Source organism: Lutzomyia longipalpis, chromosome 2, assembly GCF_024334085.1.
Source record: "Lutzomyia longipalpis isolate SR_M1_2022 chromosome 2, ASM2433408v1".
NCBI classification, from domain to species: Eukaryota; Metazoa; Arthropoda; class Insecta; order Diptera; family Psychodidae; genus Lutzomyia; species Lutzomyia longipalpis.
The window spans coordinates 29,540,842-29,559,893 of record NC_074708.1 but is presented as its reverse complement, the minus strand read 5'-3'; the positions used below and the strand labels follow the sequence as shown (position 1 = coordinate 29,559,893).

The 19,052-nt window shown below is 37.7% G+C and overlaps 4 protein-coding genes across 4 annotated transcripts in view; 3 read left to right on the top strand and 1 right to left on the bottom strand.

Annotated features, from left to right (window-relative positions):
• The first annotated feature begins 509 nt into the window (after positions 1-509).
• On the top strand, positions 510-3,053 carry LOC129790008 (protein hook). The gene is made up of 5 exons (XM_055827159.1): positions 510-718; positions 825-868; positions 931-1,895; positions 1,958-2,257; positions 2,313-3,053. Exons 1-5 carry the CDS (start codon positions 612-614, stop codon positions 2,895-2,897), a joined length of 2,001 nt encoding a protein of 666 aa, XP_055683134.1. The 5' UTR covers positions 510-611; the 3' UTR covers positions 2,898-3,053.
• A 95-nt stretch (positions 3,054-3,148) lies between these two features.
• On the top strand, positions 3,149-4,018 carry LOC129790010 (uncharacterized protein C1orf50). The gene is made up of 3 exons (XM_055827161.1): positions 3,149-3,335; positions 3,398-3,729; positions 3,829-4,018. Exons 1-3 carry the CDS (start codon positions 3,281-3,283, stop codon positions 4,003-4,005), a joined length of 564 nt encoding a protein of 187 aa, XP_055683136.1. The 5' UTR covers positions 3,149-3,280; the 3' UTR covers positions 4,006-4,018.
• Positions 3,752-6,127, bottom strand: LOC129790009 (uncharacterized). The gene is made up of 3 exons (XM_055827160.1): positions 5,666-6,127; positions 5,533-5,602; positions 3,752-5,466 (listed from the first exon to the last, which is right to left on the bottom strand). Exons 1-3 carry the CDS (start codon positions 5,677-5,679, stop codon positions 4,009-4,011), a joined length of 1,542 nt encoding a protein of 513 aa, XP_055683135.1. The 5' UTR covers positions 5,680-6,127; the 3' UTR covers positions 3,752-4,008.
• A 374-nt stretch (positions 6,128-6,501) lies between these two features.
• Positions 6,502-19,052, top strand: part of LOC129790007 (E3 ubiquitin-protein ligase MIB2) — a 30,188-nt gene continuing 17,637 nt past the window's right edge. The window contains exons 1-2 of the mRNA XM_055827156.1: positions 6,502-6,784; positions 16,808-16,983. Coding sequence (XP_055683131.1) covers positions 16,929-16,983 — 55 coding nt within the window. The 5' untranslated portion in view covers positions 6,502-6,784; positions 16,808-16,928. The remainder of the gene's footprint in view (positions 6,785-16,807; positions 16,984-19,052) is intronic.

Genomic DNA, 19,052 nt, shown 5'->3' with positions numbered 1-19,052 from the left:
CTCCGAATGGCCCTGGAAGTGGTCCAGGAATATGATAAACCTAAATTTCGAGGAAAACTTTGGCGGAAAATGTGGGAAAATCGCGAAAATTCTTCTGTGCGAACGAGACACTCAATAGTAATGAGCGAATGAGAGAACTGAACTGAGATGGCATATGGAAAATATACCTCCGTCTCACTTTCTCCTCAATAACCCATTCCCGCAGTCTTTTTTGTCACGACTGAAAAAGAGGAATGTTCCTGGGAACATCACAGGACATTTAGGGAAACAGTTTCAATACTGATGTCCCGAATATTTTCGTAAAGATGTCCTGAATTTCACACTAAGGTGTCCCGATTTATACTTTTAACACAAAAGATTGGCAAAGGAATGTTTTTCTTCAATTTTTCTTTTCAGATTTACCACCATTAAAAATACTGAAAAATTTGTTTCGAGACAATCGCGGATATTCATAATGTTGTTGTCTCGGAGATTGTCCCGGGAAAGTCAAGAACAATGTGTTTCGGGACACCTGAAAGAACGGTCTCGAGACATGCGAGGTGGGCTATGTCAGGCGAGAAAGTACAACAAAATATTTCATAACGTTATCATAAAAAGCATTCAATTACGACATGGAAAACGAAAAGGTGGAATTGTGTGAAAGCTTAATTAAGTGGCTGCAGTGTCTCAAACTGAACGGTGCCCACGGAAATGCTCGGGAACTTGCAGATGGAGTTGCGTGAGTTGTTTTCTATTCTTTGGGGAGATCATCCCCAAAGTTTTCTTTTGATTCTCAAAGAACTGGAGGAGTAATCTGTGTGTTTCCTTCTTCCTGGCACTTACAGGATGGCCCAGGCTTTGAATCAAATAGCCCCGGAACATTTCACAGGTGAGTAAAGAGAAAAAAATTGAGAAAACTAACACTAATAGTTTGACACATCTTTCATGAAGATTCGTGGCTATCGAAGATCAAGACAGACGTCGGAAGCAATTGGAGATTGAAAGTCAGCAACCTCAAAAAGGTGGTTGAGGGTGTTTTTGATTACTACATTGATGTGCTGAGCTTGAATTTGTCAGATGTGGCAAAACCGGATGTTATGAGAATCGCTGAAAAGGCAGACAGAGCGGAACTATCCAGATTGTTGCAGCTTATCCTTGGGTGTGCTGTGAATTGCGCCAATAAGCAAGATTACATTACACAAATCATGGAACTCGAGGAGTCCCTTCAGAGGAACATTATGCGTGCCCTGCAAGATCTCGAGGAGGCCTGGCAGGGAACTAGTGGTTGCCGGAACTCCCTCAGTATTCAGCAGTTTGATGTGAAAGCACTGCAGGAGGAACGCGATGGTTTGGCGCAAAAATGCCATGAAATGGAACGTCAGATTGCCTTCCACATTGAGGAGAAGGCAGCGATGCAGCAAGAAATTACGAAACTCAATCAAATGGTTGAGAAAATGGAGTCTCCAATGGCAATTGGAGATGATGGAGAATCCATGGGGCCTGTCCAGCTCGGCTCAGCTAGATACAATGAGCTCCGGAAGCAATTGGACAATGTTAAGGATGAACTTCTTCAGGCAGAAACTGCACGAGATGACCTCAAAATGAAGTCGCGACAGCAGGAAATAGAGATTATTAATCTTCAAGCGAAAGTGGATGAGCTACATCAAGCCTCGACGGAGTTGAGTCAACTAAAAGATGAAATTGATATCCTGCGGGAAGCTAGCGATAAGCTGAAGATTTACGAGACACAGCTGGCTACGTACAAGAAGAAATTGGAGGATCACAGCGATCTTCGGAAGCAGGTGAAAATGCTGGAAGAACGCAGTGCTGAGTATTTAAGGCAGAATATTCAGCACGAAGAGGATTCGAAGAAGTTTTCAGGTCTCAAGGGACAGGTTGAACTCTACAAAAAGGAGGTAAATATTGATTCTGTTTCATTACCAGAATCCTTTCTATTTTAATTTACTTCCTTTTATAGATCCAAGAACTTCACATGAAGCTGGACACAGAGATGAGTAAGAGCGCCAAGATTGAATTTGAACTCACCAACATGGAAGCCAATCTGAGTGCCCTGCAGCGCGAGAAAGAGAACCTTTTGATTGAAAGGGACACTCTACGGGAGACATGTGATGAACTTCGCTGCACACAAGGCTCCAGTGATTCTACGAATACCATCTCCAGAGAAATAGTCTCACCAACGCTCAAAGATCGCATAGATCGACTTGAGGCAGAAAATAAGGCACTGCGGGAGGGTCAGGGTGGACAAACGGCGTTGGCGGTGAGTTTATACGTTTTATACTCGCTTTGAAATATTAATTTTTCCTGAATTTTAGCAATTACTGGATGACTCCAACCAGAGAACTGAGAAACTCAGGGAACAATTGAAGCAAGCAAACCAAAAAATACTAACTCTGACTCAGGGACAAACGGATGAAAGTAGTGCAAAGGGGAACCTTGTTGTGCAACTGCGTCAAGCATTGGAGCTCAATGAGCAGAGAGCATCTCAAATTGAGGAGACTCAGCAGCAAGTAAATAATCTTCAAACAAAGATGACCCAGCTGGAGGCAACCCTCACAGCCAAGGAGCAGGAACTTGCTACTTCGGAAGCTCGCTACAAGAAATGCGTGGAAAAGACAAAGGAGATGATAAAGAATATTGATCCGAGGTTGGCGACTGAAGTAGCAGCACTGGATCAGGGGAAATCTCCAATTGATCCCGAACCGGAAATTAGATCGAGTGGAATGAGTCAGTTGGAGGAAAGGCTCATGACAACAGCTTACCACAGATTGGGTGTTGTATGCCATCGGGAGGCAATTGATGCGCGATTGGCACTTCTCAGTGGTTCCGGGCAGAGCTTCCTTGCGCGTCAGAGGCAACCTGTTCCGCGAAAACCAGCAGCATCATTTAAGACAAAGTAAATTCCACCAAGAGCCATTCAGGAAGGATATTACCAATGTGCCTTGGAACTAATTTTCACGTTTTTTTTTTAACTGTTTTACTGCATCAATTCATTATGTTTTTTATTTATTTATCAAATGTATTTTAAAGACAAATACAAAATATACAATTTAAAATTTTTCTGGAGTTTTTATCAATGAAAACGAGCCTACAGCAAAAACAAAGCTTTCGGCTAAATTCGTGACTTCCGAATTGTAACGAAAATTAGTAAACAACACATGTGCGTGGTTTAAAAGTATTTTTATTGACCTTTTTTTTTCTAAGCTTGACTGAGAAAAATCACTAAAATTTAGAGGTCAAGAAGTTTATCACACAGCTGTTAAAGAAAACTCTTTCCCGGAAAATGATGAAGCGAAATTCAGATAAGGAATCCGATGAAGCAAATCTCATGAAGAAAGGTAAGGAGCGTTTCCATTAGAATTTCCCTAAAAATACAATAAAAATTATTTTGATTTTTCAGTTAATCTCGTTGAGAGAAACCCAAAACCATGTGGCTTGGCCTTAGTGAGCCCCCAGCGTGTTGGGAAGCACGATTCATCAGACATTGTGGCATTAGCTAGAGAAATTGCAAATGCAGATCAAGCACTGAAGAATAGGGCTTCCGGAAAGCTTAGTGTGATCCTGGAACAAATTAGATTTCTACAGCAACAAGCGGCAAAGATTATAAAGGAAACAGAGGAGAGTAAGGAACTCAACGAAGTGGCGTGTAATTTTCAAAAAATCCCCGGGAAAACCTATCACCTCTACAGAAGGGAATCTGGACAGAAATATCTCAGCATGCTTTCACCGGAAGTAAGTAAAACTCATTTAGAAATTCAGTATGATTTTTTTTAATTATCTTAATTCTCGACAATGAAAAATTTAAAAAAAAAAATAACGTAATATTCGCAGGAATGGGGAGGAACGAGTAATCATGAATTTTTAGGCAGCTTTCGCCTTGAGCACGACCATAGTTGGACACCGGAGGAGGACACGGCTGATGTGGATTGCAAGAGACTCTGGTCGGAACGCCTAATGCTGCAGGGGGTGTCAAAAGTGTTGGAGCTCGAGGATGGTGAAAATAAATGAATTTTACATCTTCCGGAAAAGTGTTTTCGAGTGTGTGTTGTACATTATTGTATCCCCAACTGAGTGAGGAAAATTGAATATTCCACTCTTCTTGAGTTTCTCAATCACGGCATCTTCCACTTTCCCCCGAAGATGATCAACAGTTAGTCGGAAGGTCTTCTTTGAATTTTCCATTCCTTTTGATGGAGCATAAATTACAATATTCCTCGGTGGGGCAGTTTCTGAATTCTCATTTTCTTTCGGCATTTTCTCTTTGCTCTTGCCCTGTTTGTCCATTGAATCATCATTACTTGAGCTGGTGGAATTATCAGATTCGACTGCCGATGCGCCATACAATGACCTCTTGTTAGCATTGTACACGATTTTACATGTGGACGGAACAGGTCTCAGAAGAATCGTATTTTTTCGCTGAGCTTCAGCATTCTTTCGTCCAATTTTTTCCTCGAGCATTTCCATTGTTATCCGGACATATTCCGTGGGACGCTTAGAATTTTTGAGTTCCACTGGTGGCTGATAAATGACGATGTTCTGATCGACAACTTTCTTCTTCGGAGACTTCATTCCCAGGGTGGACTTGGATTTCCGCATGGCGGATTCTTGGCGAGGAGTTTTTGTGACTTCTCTGCTCTTTCGCACATCTCCCTCGTCGCCCCTATCACTGTCACTGGAGTCCGAAGATACACGTCTCTGGAGGCGTCTCTTTCGCAGCATTCGCTGTCGAGCACTTTTTCGTGGATGCAAATGCTCAGGGTCAGACGACTGCTCCTTTGAAGCTGAATTTCCATTGACTCGTGGTTGGGGAGCAGCTTCAATGGCCAATTGTTGGGGAGCAGCTTCAATGGCCAATTGTTGGGGAGCAGCTCCAAGGGGCATTTGATGACTGGACGCAAGAGGTATACTCCTCTGGGGTAATCCTAGGGGTTGGACTTGATGATTTTCCAACTCCAGGATATCATCACTTTGCTCCACAAAGCAATACTCCTTAATCGTCATGAGCTTAAAACTGGATCGCCTCCGAGTCCTTCCCTTATTCGCCATAATGTAGGCTGCTGTATTGACCGATCCCGAAGAAGCATTGGAATTGTCAAATTGTAAGTCAGCTCCCATCATGAAGCGCCCCCGGATGGGTTGGGCAAAGCCATTTGTGGAAAAGTCTGGCCCCGGCATATGAGTGCCATTGTTTCTCAGCCAATCAGACACCTTAACGCCAAAATCCATATTTCTGATTTTCTTCTCAAGTTCATACGTCTTCTGCTTGATTATTGGCAACAATTTCTCCTTGTACTCATTCACGGGATTCCACTGATACTCCACGAGAGCTGTACTGTACTCCTTTTCATTTTCCTCCACGCACTCGGCTTCGCTACGTGCGCCGCTATCCTCGTAGTCCTCCTCCTCACTTAGTTCTGCGGCGTCGAAATCAAAAAAGACGTTTATATCCTCATCCACAGAATTATATTTCTGCAAGAAAAAATATAAATTAATGTTCCGGACGTTTGATTGGGGAAAAAATTAAGCCGGAAAAACCTTTTCGATTTGCTCCCACTCCTTAACTCTCTTAATAATCGCAGCAGTATCTGGCAGAATATCCGTAGCGCTGTAAGTAAAAAAAAATGCTTATTAACGACAAAAGATTTGTGAAAATTCAAAGGCAACTTACTCTTGATTAGCCATGAATTAGTTTTGCATCTTTGTTAGCAAGAAAAACGAAGTTTTTTTTGTTTATAAACATTCATACACCGCAAAGGATGCGGCGCGTCCAATCTGTCACTAGATAAACTGTTTCACCTTCTTCTATACTAATTGAATGAAGATATTGTAGCGCGACACAAACTTTTCTTTTTGTAATGATAAATTAATTTACCGATTATAAAAAATGTACAAATTGTGCCTAAAATCTCAATTTTTCATCGCGTATTGTTAGAAAGAAGTTAAAAAATACCCAACAACCAAAACTACAGGATGTTGCACAAGCAAAAAAATATGAAACATTGGCTAACAAAAAGGTAGATATAAATAAAAAAATCAATGTCGATTAAGAATACTATCATAAAGAATTGAAAAGAAAATCTTTAAGGACATAAAAATAAGTCAATCATGTATAAAATTACATAAAAATTCCTAAAATTCCTATATGTACAATTTAAGTAACGGAATTCTATGTTTCAAGTCTTTAAATATGAAACATGAAAACAAGAAACATTTCTTCATAATGAAACACAAGTTGGAAAAATTTACGTTGGAAATGCTCCTAGTGTCGTATGACAAAATAATACAATCACAATCTTATAAAATAAAAGTTCTTTTCGAGTTTTATAAAATATGCATTCTATAAAATTCTAAAATACCATTGGGTTTGCTTTATGTCTAAAAAATACAATACAACCTTTGTTGAGAAGACTGATAAATATTCATATTACAAAATTCGTGCCCATTAAATGTCACATGACACATTGAAGAAACGTTATGGGTATGTTCCTGTAGTTTGGTTATGGGGAAGAAAACGTCAAACATTTTGGCATAGAAAATGAGTTGAGTTTTGGATTTTCGTGCGGACAGGAAGAATGTGGCAGAAGAAAAAATAGGTGGAGGATCTAAAGAAAAGTGCATCTCACACCAGAATATCCTGTGATGGTGGAAAAGTGGATAAAGTAAACAAAGGACACGTGCAGTGGTGAAAATTTGTGGGATTATTCGTGTTATTTTTTTGGAGACACCTTCCGGACACGCAGTGTCAGAAAAGTGGGCAGAAAAGCCACAAGAGCCCCAAAGGCAAATTGTAAGTGAACACTTTCATCTTGTTACTTATCTCATTCTAGAATAATCCTTTTAAAATTAAGAAGTGTTATTTATTTACGGAATATATAGAAGAAGTTGTGAATAGTTCACAAATTCAGGGGAGTTACGTGTGATCTCGGGGCGTCTCTCTGGTGGAGACTCTTCAGCCAGATGGTGTAGCTGAGAAAAACGTGTCAAAAGGTCACTTTGAACATCTCTGTGAGACTTTAAGGCAATAAAATGTTACTTAAAAACTTTTCGCACATCATCTGGCTTAATATTGAGACACCTGCTTTGCACGTTCATGTGTCCGGAAATGCCCCAGGCTTCATAATCCTCGCTGAAACCATTTGCCGTTCGTTTATGAAGTGGCTAATTTTATTTTAAATGATTTTTATCATTTTCATTTAGTTGAAATCTTTTTTTTTTTTTTTTGCTGACAGATCGTTTTGACCCCTACCCTGAAATTCTCTGGAAATCCCTCTCAGATCATACCACATTGTTCTCCATGAATCACCCAAAGAGATCATAAAGCAGGGAATTTCTTCTCACACTTTGTGACCCAAAGTGTTTATCCGCACAGTGGGATTCAAAAAGAGACCACAAATTGCTCTACTCACGAAAAGTCAACAAATTCTTCGGCACTCACATTTGAGGTCATTTCTGTGGTTTGCGGAAGAGTTTCCTAATTACTATTGGTTTTTAAATACAGCCACTAAATATCATACACACTCTCTCCAATCTCCGCCAGGAAGTATACATTTACTTAACAAGTAATGCTCCCTGGGAAGCATCTGGCTGGAGATTATGGGCTTGCTGGTGTGTGAGGAAGCTGTACCTTCATTATTGACTTGTTTTGAACCAAAAGGATGGGTACGTGTTTGGGTAGAGGTACCTACCTACCTATCCATTCTTTAATTATTCTGCCTGGACGAGTGACACATCTAAAGTTCATTGAACACCATTGACACGTTTGTTGGTTTTCTGCTGATTTCTGCAAAATCAAAAGTTAAACTGAACTCTCTGTTTGGGACGATGATTCAATTTCCGTAATATATTCACTTTGCCAATCCATTTGAGAGAGTTGGGGACAGAGGGAAGGTTTAATTGAAACTCAAAATGATGAAGCCATGAGAAGTCTTCGTAGCTTGTTTAATTAAACACACGTCCTCGGGTGGAAAAGTTAGAGAGGATTGGGGTAAAGGGAAAAATCTGCATTTTCTGCGACGCTGTATTAATTAATAGAAGTCGAATCATTAATTAATTACCTATATATTGTCGATGAATCACACCTGCTTCTCTCAAGAACGTTTAAATATACAATAAAAGGAGTCAATGCACTAGAATGACAAGAATGAAAAAAATAGACTCGTTGAGCTATAAAAAGAAGGAATTTGTGGTTTATAATGTTTCTTGCTACCTATTTTGAAAGAAATAAGAGTTATTTTTGCTGTTTTCATTCCTTCTTTAGATTTCTTTTTAATTTAACCTAATTAGCTAGCCCCAGTCTCATCTATAATGTACCTACATTGAAACAAGAGTTACATTTACTATGAAATTCAACATGTTTTATAGAAAGATATTTATCATCAAAATCCATTTTATGTACAATCATAATGTGCGACTGTTTGTTGCATCTCTGTATAAATTTCTCTCTCGCGCATATATCAAAGCAACAAAAATTGCAATAAATGTGAAGGAAGTTCTCTGAAGAATTATTGGATGTGGGTGTGTGTAAAATTTCAATATTTGCGTGTATATTTTCGTAAAAACGTGTTTTGTATTTCTGTCTCTTCTTTTGAAAATAAATCCACCCAAGATTTTGTGACTATTTTTATTGTTCCGCGCAATTTTATCTGACACCCGCGCGCAAGCTGTGAACGACCAAGTTATTCGTAAATTGCTTCCTTTTGCCTCCTAAATCAACTTATATACAACACCACTATGGTGTAGGACCACTTGAGAATGTTCTTTGGTGGGAAATCCCTAAGAAGTAAAAAAGGGAGGGAAGTAAATCAAAGAAAATTTCTTTCAAAAGCCCCTCTTACTCTAGCTGAAAGTCTCCTTAAAAGCGGCACGCAGTGAAATCAATAAGATTTTCTCAGAAAATAAAAATGATACCACAATTTTTTCCATCATTTTCTCCCCACAGAAGAGAAGAGAGAATATTTAATGCGTGTGTGTCTCATCCAACGACCCGCCTGTGACTCATAAATATCCTCCTGATTAGATTACTCGATTCTCTCATTCTTGCGCTCACTTTGTACACGTCGGTCGTGTAATGTAAAACTCATGTAATTCACATTTCTGTTCCATTCATGAACGTCCCTTCCGCCTTTTTTTTGGTTGCATTCAGCAATGCGTGAGTAATTCATCATATTTAAAGTTTTAATAACTCAGTCAGTGGGCTAGAACTTGTCTAAGAATTTCCCAAAGTGAACAATTTAAGAGATCTTATTTAAATCATTTAGATTGAAGCGAAACAGAACTACTTTCCTAAATTGGATTGATGATTCAATGAATGAGGAAATGATTTATTAACAGAGAAATTGGGCTTGAGAGAAAATTCTTTTACTTTGCCCTTTAATCTTTTTGAAATCTAGAAATGCAAGTTAAAGGAGTTTACGCGAATTCGTATCGAAAAATCTATATCTTTAATATCCGTTAAATGAAAAAAGAATCAATTAGTTTTAAAATTTTCCTCTTGTTCCCTATTTCAAGTCTTTTAAAGGATAAAATAATATCCTTTCATGTTAAATACGAAAGTCAACTATTGAGGGAAATGAAGATCTAAAAAGAGACTCAAAGATGGATCTGGTATAAACTTCAATATATGTAATCAGATTTATTAATCAAAGGGAATCAGTCAAGCAGTATTTGAGAATATGGGGTTGCTTTTAAGTAGCAAACTAAAAGGAGAGAAATTCGAAAGTGTAACCCCCCCCCCCAAAAAAGGATATTTCCTCTCTTAAGTATCCTGTGGGACATTTCTGAGAGCAATCTCCATTGGTAATTATCCAACAAAAAGGGGTATATATAGCCAATATCCCAGGGCATCACTACACGACAAATGCAGAGAAATAGTCCTCTGTGGTTTCACCACCAATCCCCATGTATTTATTCGGGTCAATTCAGTCCAACCCTTACCATGTATCCCCCGTACACACGAGGGATTTGAAGGAGAGCGGGCGGGTCATAGGAGAGAGCAGATGAAATCAGAGATGATGGAATATTGTGCCAAGGACCAGCACTGTACAGTGTGTAGGTTCCCTCCGTCCAATTGAATCTACCTGTTATTTTACTTTTAATTAGTTTAACACCCAGTGTCACGACTCTACTATACCCAGAAATAACCAACATGGAAAATTATGGTGGAATTGTTAAAACTTTCACTGTGGTTCAACATTTCCAGACATCCAACCTCATGCAATTAAAACTCACGCAGTTCATATGGGGCGCTCCTTTCGATTAACTCTTGTCGCAAATTTTTGATGTTTCACAGAAAATTCAAGTGAATTTAATGTAAGTCTTCATCAGAGGAGAAAATTAAATTTCACAAAAAAATGTTGATATTAGATCTTGATAGAATTAATTCGATTGGTTATTTAAACGAAACTCCGTATAATATGTATGTTTGAAAAAATTGCTCTTCATTAATTATTCCTAAATCAGTGGTAAAATGAAAATGAAAAAAAATTTAATTTTATAAATGAAAGTTGTTAGGTAATTGATAAGTTTAGATTTTATCAAAGAGTTGGGATTTTTTCTTATCTTTGCTTATCTGGGGTCAATTTTTCATAAACCTTCGTTTTTCTTTCCTAAAGAAAATATAACAAGATTATTTCGGATTTTGTTGCTGAATTTTGGCTCTATGTTAATCTTCATTAGGCTCTTGAATAGTTCCCTGTAATGTTTCTAAGAAACGAAGCTTTATAATAAAAAAAGCAAGAATAAATTTTGTAGAGAACTGTACTCTTTAAATTTTTTTTGCATCATAAGCCATTGAGATTCATCTTGAGTGGATTCGAGAGGGATACATTTCTCACTCATTTCCTCTCATATTTTATTCAAATGATAAAATGATAATTTTCTTTGAAGGGAAATTGCTCTGAATTTATTCGCATAGCGCCTAAAATCTTATCAATCCCTTGCCTGCTGATATTTTCTCTTTTTCCCCACCACAAAATTCTGTACCTACTTAAAAACTTTTGCGGAGAGAAAATTAAAATACTCACAGAGGTTTTACGTTACCCTTTTGTGTGTTCGCTTTTCATTTTTCCTCGTTTCTTCTTTTGAATGTGGAGAGCATAAAATGCGGAAAGATCAGTGACATCATTGTGAGGAATCTTTTATCCTTTTTCGAGTTCTTTTTCACCGGCCCTTTGTTCCCCCGGATGCGCTATTAACGATGATTGTTGCTTCTTTTGAGGACATCTCTTTGATTTTTCAGTCATTTTTTCCATCCTTGTGCTGAAGGTAATTTTCCCATGGAAAAAAGAGAGCTTAGTGTGAGGAGCTTTTGTAAAGAGAGAAAAAAAAGGGAGTCGATGTAATCTCTAAAATAATTACAGTGAATTGTTTAAAAAAAAGCCCCTTCAACCAGGAGAGTCATTGAATATTGAATTTGTGAGGGAATTTAACCCTTTCTGAAATATTTTTGTTTATACTGTGGCTGAGTAGGGGTGGGACATTTTCTTGTACACTCAGCAGAAAAAAAAATTAAGAGCAGGATATATTGATCCTTGGTGTTCCTATAACCATTCTTGGCTCAATTTTCGTTTGTTTTGTACGCTTTTGTCACCCAGACTTTGTCGCTAAATGGGTGAAGAACAAATGTGTTTGACTCCAATCGATTTCAACATAAATTTCCGGCCTTAAATCTTCTTAAATTCCACAGAGGGGATTTTCTATGTTTCCACCGCACACAAATTGTGTTCAAAAAGACTCCCACGGGGGTAGGAGGAAGGGTTCTTGGCACCAGGACAGGAAAATCTTCCAGACTCAATTTATCCCTTTTTCCTGGGATATTTTAAAATCTCACCACGGCCGTTTTGTTGAATGCTATCAATGGGGATGGTGGTAAATTAGGTGGAATTTACACCCCAAAATTCAGCAGCTTCTGTACGAGTTTCGAAATTACGAGAGAGGAGAACAAACTTCCGTGTTGGGAATTCTTGAAAGTCTGCAGAATTAATGATTTATGTGAAGTCTCGGTGAGGACAAAATTGTGTGATTGCTCTTATTTTTTTTACCCGGTAAATGAGTCACGAAGAGTTGAACAAATCTATTTATTTAATTAAAATCCCCTTAGAACAAATTGAAGATTGCTCTATCTCTTCCGCAATTTTATAAAGTGCCTTCGATGGACGTTGAAATTGATAGTGTTTTATGTGGGAGTTGGAGGAAGAATTGCAGATGTGGCATTATTTTTTTTTAAAACTATATCTATTAAAAGAATAATGAAATATTAAACTAAAATAATTGATTGAAATAGGTATTAACTGATAATATTTTGAAATATCAAAAAGTATTTTTATTTTATACAAACAAAATTAATCAAAAACATATTTTATATATTTTTTTTTCATATATTAACACCTAAGTTATACATAGAGAAAATATATATTTTTTTAAATTATCTTAAAATCAATAAACTTATTTTAAATCTATAATCTGGATTCTTTTTCATTCTGTTTTTCCATTACTCATGTAATTTTTAATTCAATCCCAAGTACCTCGATGTATATTTTGTATGTATGTATATTTATATTTACTATATGTACAGAAGATTCTGCCATGTCAATTTATCACGTCTCAGGATGGATTGAAGATCAAACAAGGGGAGAGAATCTCCCTCTGGAACGATTCTCCATTTTGTGACTTGTGTGTGTATAAAGTGCAAAAACTTCTTCTTCCTATCACAAATCCACATTCGTCTCTCTCAATGCGTAAGATTGCAAAATAATTGTGCAAAAAAAAACTTAAACTCCTGCTCTGCAACTTCCTCAATAAGAGTGCAAAAAAATGTACATATTGAGCTTCCAGAGTAGGGAAAGTCATTTGCAATGTGTGTCATCGCGGAGCAATGAGAAGTGCACTCGGTCGATTGCGGGTGGATGAAAATGACGTAAATTGCAGGGCAGTGCTGAAGAATGGAGTGAGATGCTCCATCACTTGATATAATTGAATTTGATGATACAATTTTTCCACTTGAAGGCAAACTCTATGTTATTTTTTATTGACCTCTCTTCTTGTTTCAATCGTTTCCCGGGCAATATGATGGGATATATTGTTGTATATGTGTGTTTCGCCATTCAAAATAATGCTCTGTTTGGATTTAATATATCCCCAAGACCATACAGTGTGTTTTTCTTTTTCAACTGCCTTCTTGAGGCAGTCGCTAAATGAATGAATTGTATGAATGAATGAATTTTGATGTGGTTGTGAATAACAGCGATGACTTTGAGTAATTCTATATTACTTCTTTCGCGTCTTTTCTTCCAAAAAAAAATACGAAGGCACAGCCACATGATTGAAGAAAAATGTGAAAAGATACGGCGCAGAGAAGCAGAACTCTCCTTTTCTTGTTAAATGTAACAAGAAAAAAAAGAACCCTCCCTTGCGAGACTTTCAGTGAATCTTCTCAGTTGGATTTATCAATCTCTGGTGTGATCCATGGCGTGGATCAACTGTTAAAAAATCCCTGAAGCGTATCTCACATGGATTGTGTGTCTCTTGGAGCATTGCTCACAATTTGCGATACACCTTTTTACATCCTATATCTACCTGTATGTGAAGAAGGGTCTCTCTCCTCTATAGCTCTTGTGCACTGTATACATAAGATTCTCAAAGGTGAAAGATGATGGGGAGAAAAAAGGTTGAGATTCGCTCTGTGAGATTGTAATTTTATTAGCATTTTACCTCCCCCTTTAATTTCTTTTTTTTTCGCTGGTTCATCTTGTCTACAATTTGCATTTATCATGCTGTAGCGGCACATCTATTGATTTAAAAATTAACCATAGATAATTTTTGCCAATATCTAGAAAACTAATAAAAGATGGATGCAAAACTAAACGATTGAATGAAAACTTTGATAAACAATTTTTGAAATTAAAAATATAAATCACTGCAAGTTCAAAAAGCTCTTATAAAATGTTGAAAAGAGTCAAATTGCATCAATAGCATTATAATTTTGATTTTATTCTAGCACTCCTGCAGTAATAAATCAGTTACTCAATTACCCTTTCTTGTTAGGGATTTACTCTCTGCCTGCAATTGAAATGCCCTACACATGCCAAAATTCAAAGGTAAAGTTTCCCATAAATAAAGCTCACTTGTGCCATTTGAGAGCAGAAGGAGCGATTTGTGCTGAGTGGAAAGTATACACAGAATGTGAACCAAGACGCAGGTTTTTCTCTCCTGCTTCATAAATTATTCAACGGAACATTGCTAGAATATTCTTCTTCCTCTCCACTACTATTTTGGCACTCTTTCTTCGTTCCTTTTTTTTTTTTTTTTAAATACGTAGAGAATGGTGCAAATGTTGTATTTAGTCAAAAAGGAGTGTGTGGAGATTGAGAAATTAAACTGTTTTCATACCAGAGTGATTATTTGCGCCAAAAAACTTTATATAGAGGTACCGCAAATTGTCCGGGGAACAGGTCGCTAGAGAGATGGGTAAAAAAATGTACCATATAATACATTTCCGATGAATATTTCTGTCATTTGCCACACGACGTAGCACAGATGTGGTGGAGGGTGATAGGAAGGTTTTTGGAAGAAGCCTCTAAAAGGGAAACTCACATAACATTGAGCAGCGAACTACAGAAATCGCTTCCGGCCACATTCTTGTCTTCTCTTTTTGCGCTTATGTAGGAGAAGTACCATCTACAAATGTTTGGTATTCATACAGCGGATTTCTCTGTACCTACTCTCCTCTCTCCAGAGCGTCCCAATCCAATATTTTCTTCTATATCGTGTCACACACTTGAGACATGCGATTATATTGGCCGTAGGGGGCTCAATGACACATTGCACTCGAAATTGTTTATTTCGTTCTTATAAACACTATATAGTGTTACACACAGCACGCCAATTACCACGACTGTATCATTTTCCTCATTCTTCCCACAAAACGGTTAACCCTTCACGGCAAATGCGTATACGGATTTCTGTCACTCCGCATGTGAGTCACGCGAGAACCATTTTGTCTGCGCTGGATCTTCTTAAGTTGTCAGAGCTGCGATTTAAATTAATCTCTGTGGGTAATTTTGAATGGTTTTTTCACTGTGTATAATTACAATTTTTTTTCCCAACTGATGGTATTTTCATTTTCAAGATATTTGTAAGTAAATCGTTTTACTGCAAATTGCTCACTGTATTATTATGGTCGCAAAGGGCAAACAGCTACGAGCTTTATTTTTGTTTGTTCACATTTATTAATTTGCAAATGTTATTTTACTTGTTTTACTTTGAGGTAATCGTGATTATTAAGTTAGTTCTCTTATACGCATAAAAGGCAGGATAAACTTAATTACACCTGAAAGTTTTTAATAATTGTGGGTTTTATTCGGATATTCATTTTTAAAAGAAATTCATTCATCAAATTCGGAGAAGAATTCAAAAAAAATACAAGAGTCTTTCTATTTTCCACTTGGGTTTCACTAGCTGGAAAAGAAGCAAGGAATATTTTCCCAAAAATGCTAAAAATGACGTCATTATTGTTTTTTTTCTCCTTCATTTAAGCATTCATAATTCACAATGTAATAAAAATAGATTCGGAAGTGCATCTCACGCTTCCCAATGCTTCTTATAGAAAAACGAATTAATTCCTTTCAGAAATATTGTAAAAAAAATGTGAATAATATTTTTCCAATATAATGTGTCTTATCTTTTGCATTTGTCTGCCTCTTGGAATTCATGGCGTTTTGATTTTTTTTTGATCTCCAGAAATACATACTTGAAATATGCATATGGGAGAAATTCTTGCATGCAGACATGTTTAAACTATTGTTTTGCCTCTGTAAGAGTATTTAGCAGTAGTTATTATTTTTAATTGATGCTGATGTTTTTCTTCATGCTCTATTCCTAATTCACCTTAAATTCAATGAGTTGGATGATGTACAAATTACCTTTTTGTACATGATGTTGTTTCTTGTCAACTGATTAGATCATGTTTATTAATTTTTGTAATTTGGAAAAACTATTTTAAAAACTAATTATTTTAAAGATCAAACAAAATAAAGTTTTAATACAAAATAAACTTTGAAATTCATTGTGCTTCGATACCACAATGTTTTCATTGAAATCTTTGTGGTTTTTGCTGTGAAATAATATTAAAATATTCTAATTAATCATGAATGTCAATAAATAATGAAACTACCCACGTTAGAAAATTTTTATCGTCATATGTATTTCTTATTAAAGTTACCCAAAATACAAACTAATAAACTTTAATAAGAAATAACAATTACTGAAAAAAATATTTAGAACTCTATACTACATACAGGGAAATTATATATACAGCATGTAGTGTGTGCTCTCAATGGTCTCTTAATTATCTATTTCATCGCGATAATTTGCCTGCAACTGCTATGGAATTAGCTCCTCGGGAAGCACTTCGTCACTGTCCACAGAGAAGGGTTAACGGGGCAACAAGTGTAAATTTTATCAATGAAAGCAAAAAGAAAAGCGAACGATTGTTTGCACTTGCTTCTGTGTAAATACCCCTAGTGTATATGTTGCTTTTTTTCTCGCTTTACTTGTACCGTACCGAAGAAGAAGTGAGCAAAAAAAAACATAAAGAAGATGAAGATAAAAATTGGCGTGTGCTTCAAAGGTGGAACAATAACTTAATTCACAATAATATAGTTAGCGCGCGAAGTAAATATTATATAGCAAATAATTCACGGGGTGAAAGTCGAAAATTTTTTGCGGAATTTATTTATTTTTTGCGAAATAATTTAGCAAATATAATGCATCAGTGCGGAAGGAATTTAAAATGAGAAATACCTTTTATTTTCAGGAGAACAAGAGATTCTTTGTGGAGGTGGAAGGAGAAAATAGCCTGAAACATCCGTAAACTCACTCTTTCTGACCCAGATTTAGTTGACACAAGAAGAAGTGACTTGGAACAGATAGGAAAAATGCTGGCGGGAATTCGCGTGGTTCGTGGACCGGATTGGATATGGCAGAATCAAGGTGAGTTGCGAATTACCTTCAACAATGTTCTCCATTTGTCTAGGAGGCATTTTTGGAAAAAAGAAACAGTGCTTGCTGAAGATAATACAACAAACCTAATATTTACATTTCTATTGTACCACATTTTGCAATGATTTTTATCTTTTAATTCAGTTTTTATTTTGAATTGAAAAGAAGAAATGAACGAGATAAATTTTATCAGTTTTCTTAAACTTAATTTTTAACTATAGTGTAGGAGCGCATTGACCAATTCGAGAAGAGAGCCCTCTCGACGGTCAAATGTAACCCTCTCCTCTCCCTAAATTCCTCTCTCTCCAATAACGGTGCTGAGGACTGCAGCTCAACTGAGAAAGATCAGTTGGGCTGATGCTGTGAGAGCGAACACACGTCACCGCAGACTGTGTTCCTCCACAGCATGAAAAAGGGCGACAGTCCCAGCCCGTAAGTGCGCGATATTGAATTAGAACGCCTACATATCAGAAGTGGGATTAAATCCGCGATCACAAAGTGAAAAAGTGCCGAAAATAGTGTGAAATACGGGTGACAAAATGGCGGCCGCAAGAATTCCAAGAAATTGAATGGAATTCTGGCTTAAAAATGCCATTAAGTGACTGTTGTGAGCCACAAAAGGCAGCACGTGGCTCCCGGAAGTGATTTCCGCGGGTGTATTTCACGTGAAAATACACGTCTTGTGGCGAAGTGTGTAAAAAAAAAAAAAAAGAAAATAATCATAAATCAATAATGAGAAAAACAGTGAAGTGCCGCTGTGGTGGATCCAGAAGCAGCAGTTCTCCGGGGGGGCTGAAAAATTAGTGTTGATCCCTTTGGCTGTCACTGAAGACTGCTGGATGTGCCCGTGGAGGCGGAAATGATCCTTAAACAGGATGCTGCGTGTGTCCCGTCCGGGAATACCATGGATTTCTGGCTTTAGAGTGTGCTCAGAAGGAAATCATGCAATTTTATTGTACGTCCGTGGGAGTTCCGGATGATCAACAGTGTGAATAAAAAGACAACGCGATGTGAGACGCTATGAGGATTTCCAAGCTCCATCTGGGGACTGGGAAGTGTAGGACGTTACCGAGAGCGAATGGTGCGTGAGTGATGAGGTCAACAAAAGAGATTTCGTTCCCGTACATCTCCAGGGTGCTATGCTGACAATATCCGGACAATTGCAGCATGATCTTGGTGCTTCAAGTGATGATTTACGTAACTGGGAGGCCGGCGGATCGACTGCAGAATGATGTTCGCGAAAGAAAGGATGATTCGAGGAAGATTCCCTGTTGTTATTTGCAGGCGAGTGACCTTGAGACTTCTCAGGTGGATGAGCATCTTTAACTCGAGTCTAATGATAGGGAGCAGCGGAAAATCGCTGTAAGAATAACAGATATATCTTCACGAGTACCCGGATGGACGAAGTTAGGCGCATCTTTCCACGGGGAACTGAGAGATAAACGCAATGAAGGAGAGGAAAACTGAAAGAAGAAATTGTGACACTACAGAGAATTATTTCTTTTAGGAAGACGGTAGACATTCCCGTGTGGAGGTAAACAAGAGGATGAAATCCGTAAAGTCCTGTGAGAAGTGCAGCGTTCCAGTAGGTGCGGTTATATACGTGCAGGCGTGTTGAAATTGATGAACCCCTGCAGCAAATGTACACGTGGGGCTCGGATGAAAGCTGCTGGGAAGATGTAACGCTGCGTGGGAGGTGAAAAGTGATATTTCTCACGAACTAATGCGGCATACTAAGGAAATACGGCGAATGACATTAGGAAAATCGGGAAAATCTGCCGTTGGAGTATTTAGCCGCTTCATTTTGTGGAAATAAGAGGTGGTTCCCTCTTGATGATAAAAGAAGTGAAGCACCATAAGAACAAATCCGTGGAAGGTATCTGTTTGGTGTTGTACTGGAGCATTTCAGGATGCGGTGGTTTCCCGCATGGTGGATCAGCGTAAATTAGCCTTCCGAATCAGCGTTCTGACAGTTGGAAATGCCTCTGAGGAAGGAAGGAATTGCTCTTCTTGAAAGATCAGAGAAAAGCCGCAGTTACTCAACGCGAAATCTACAGGGA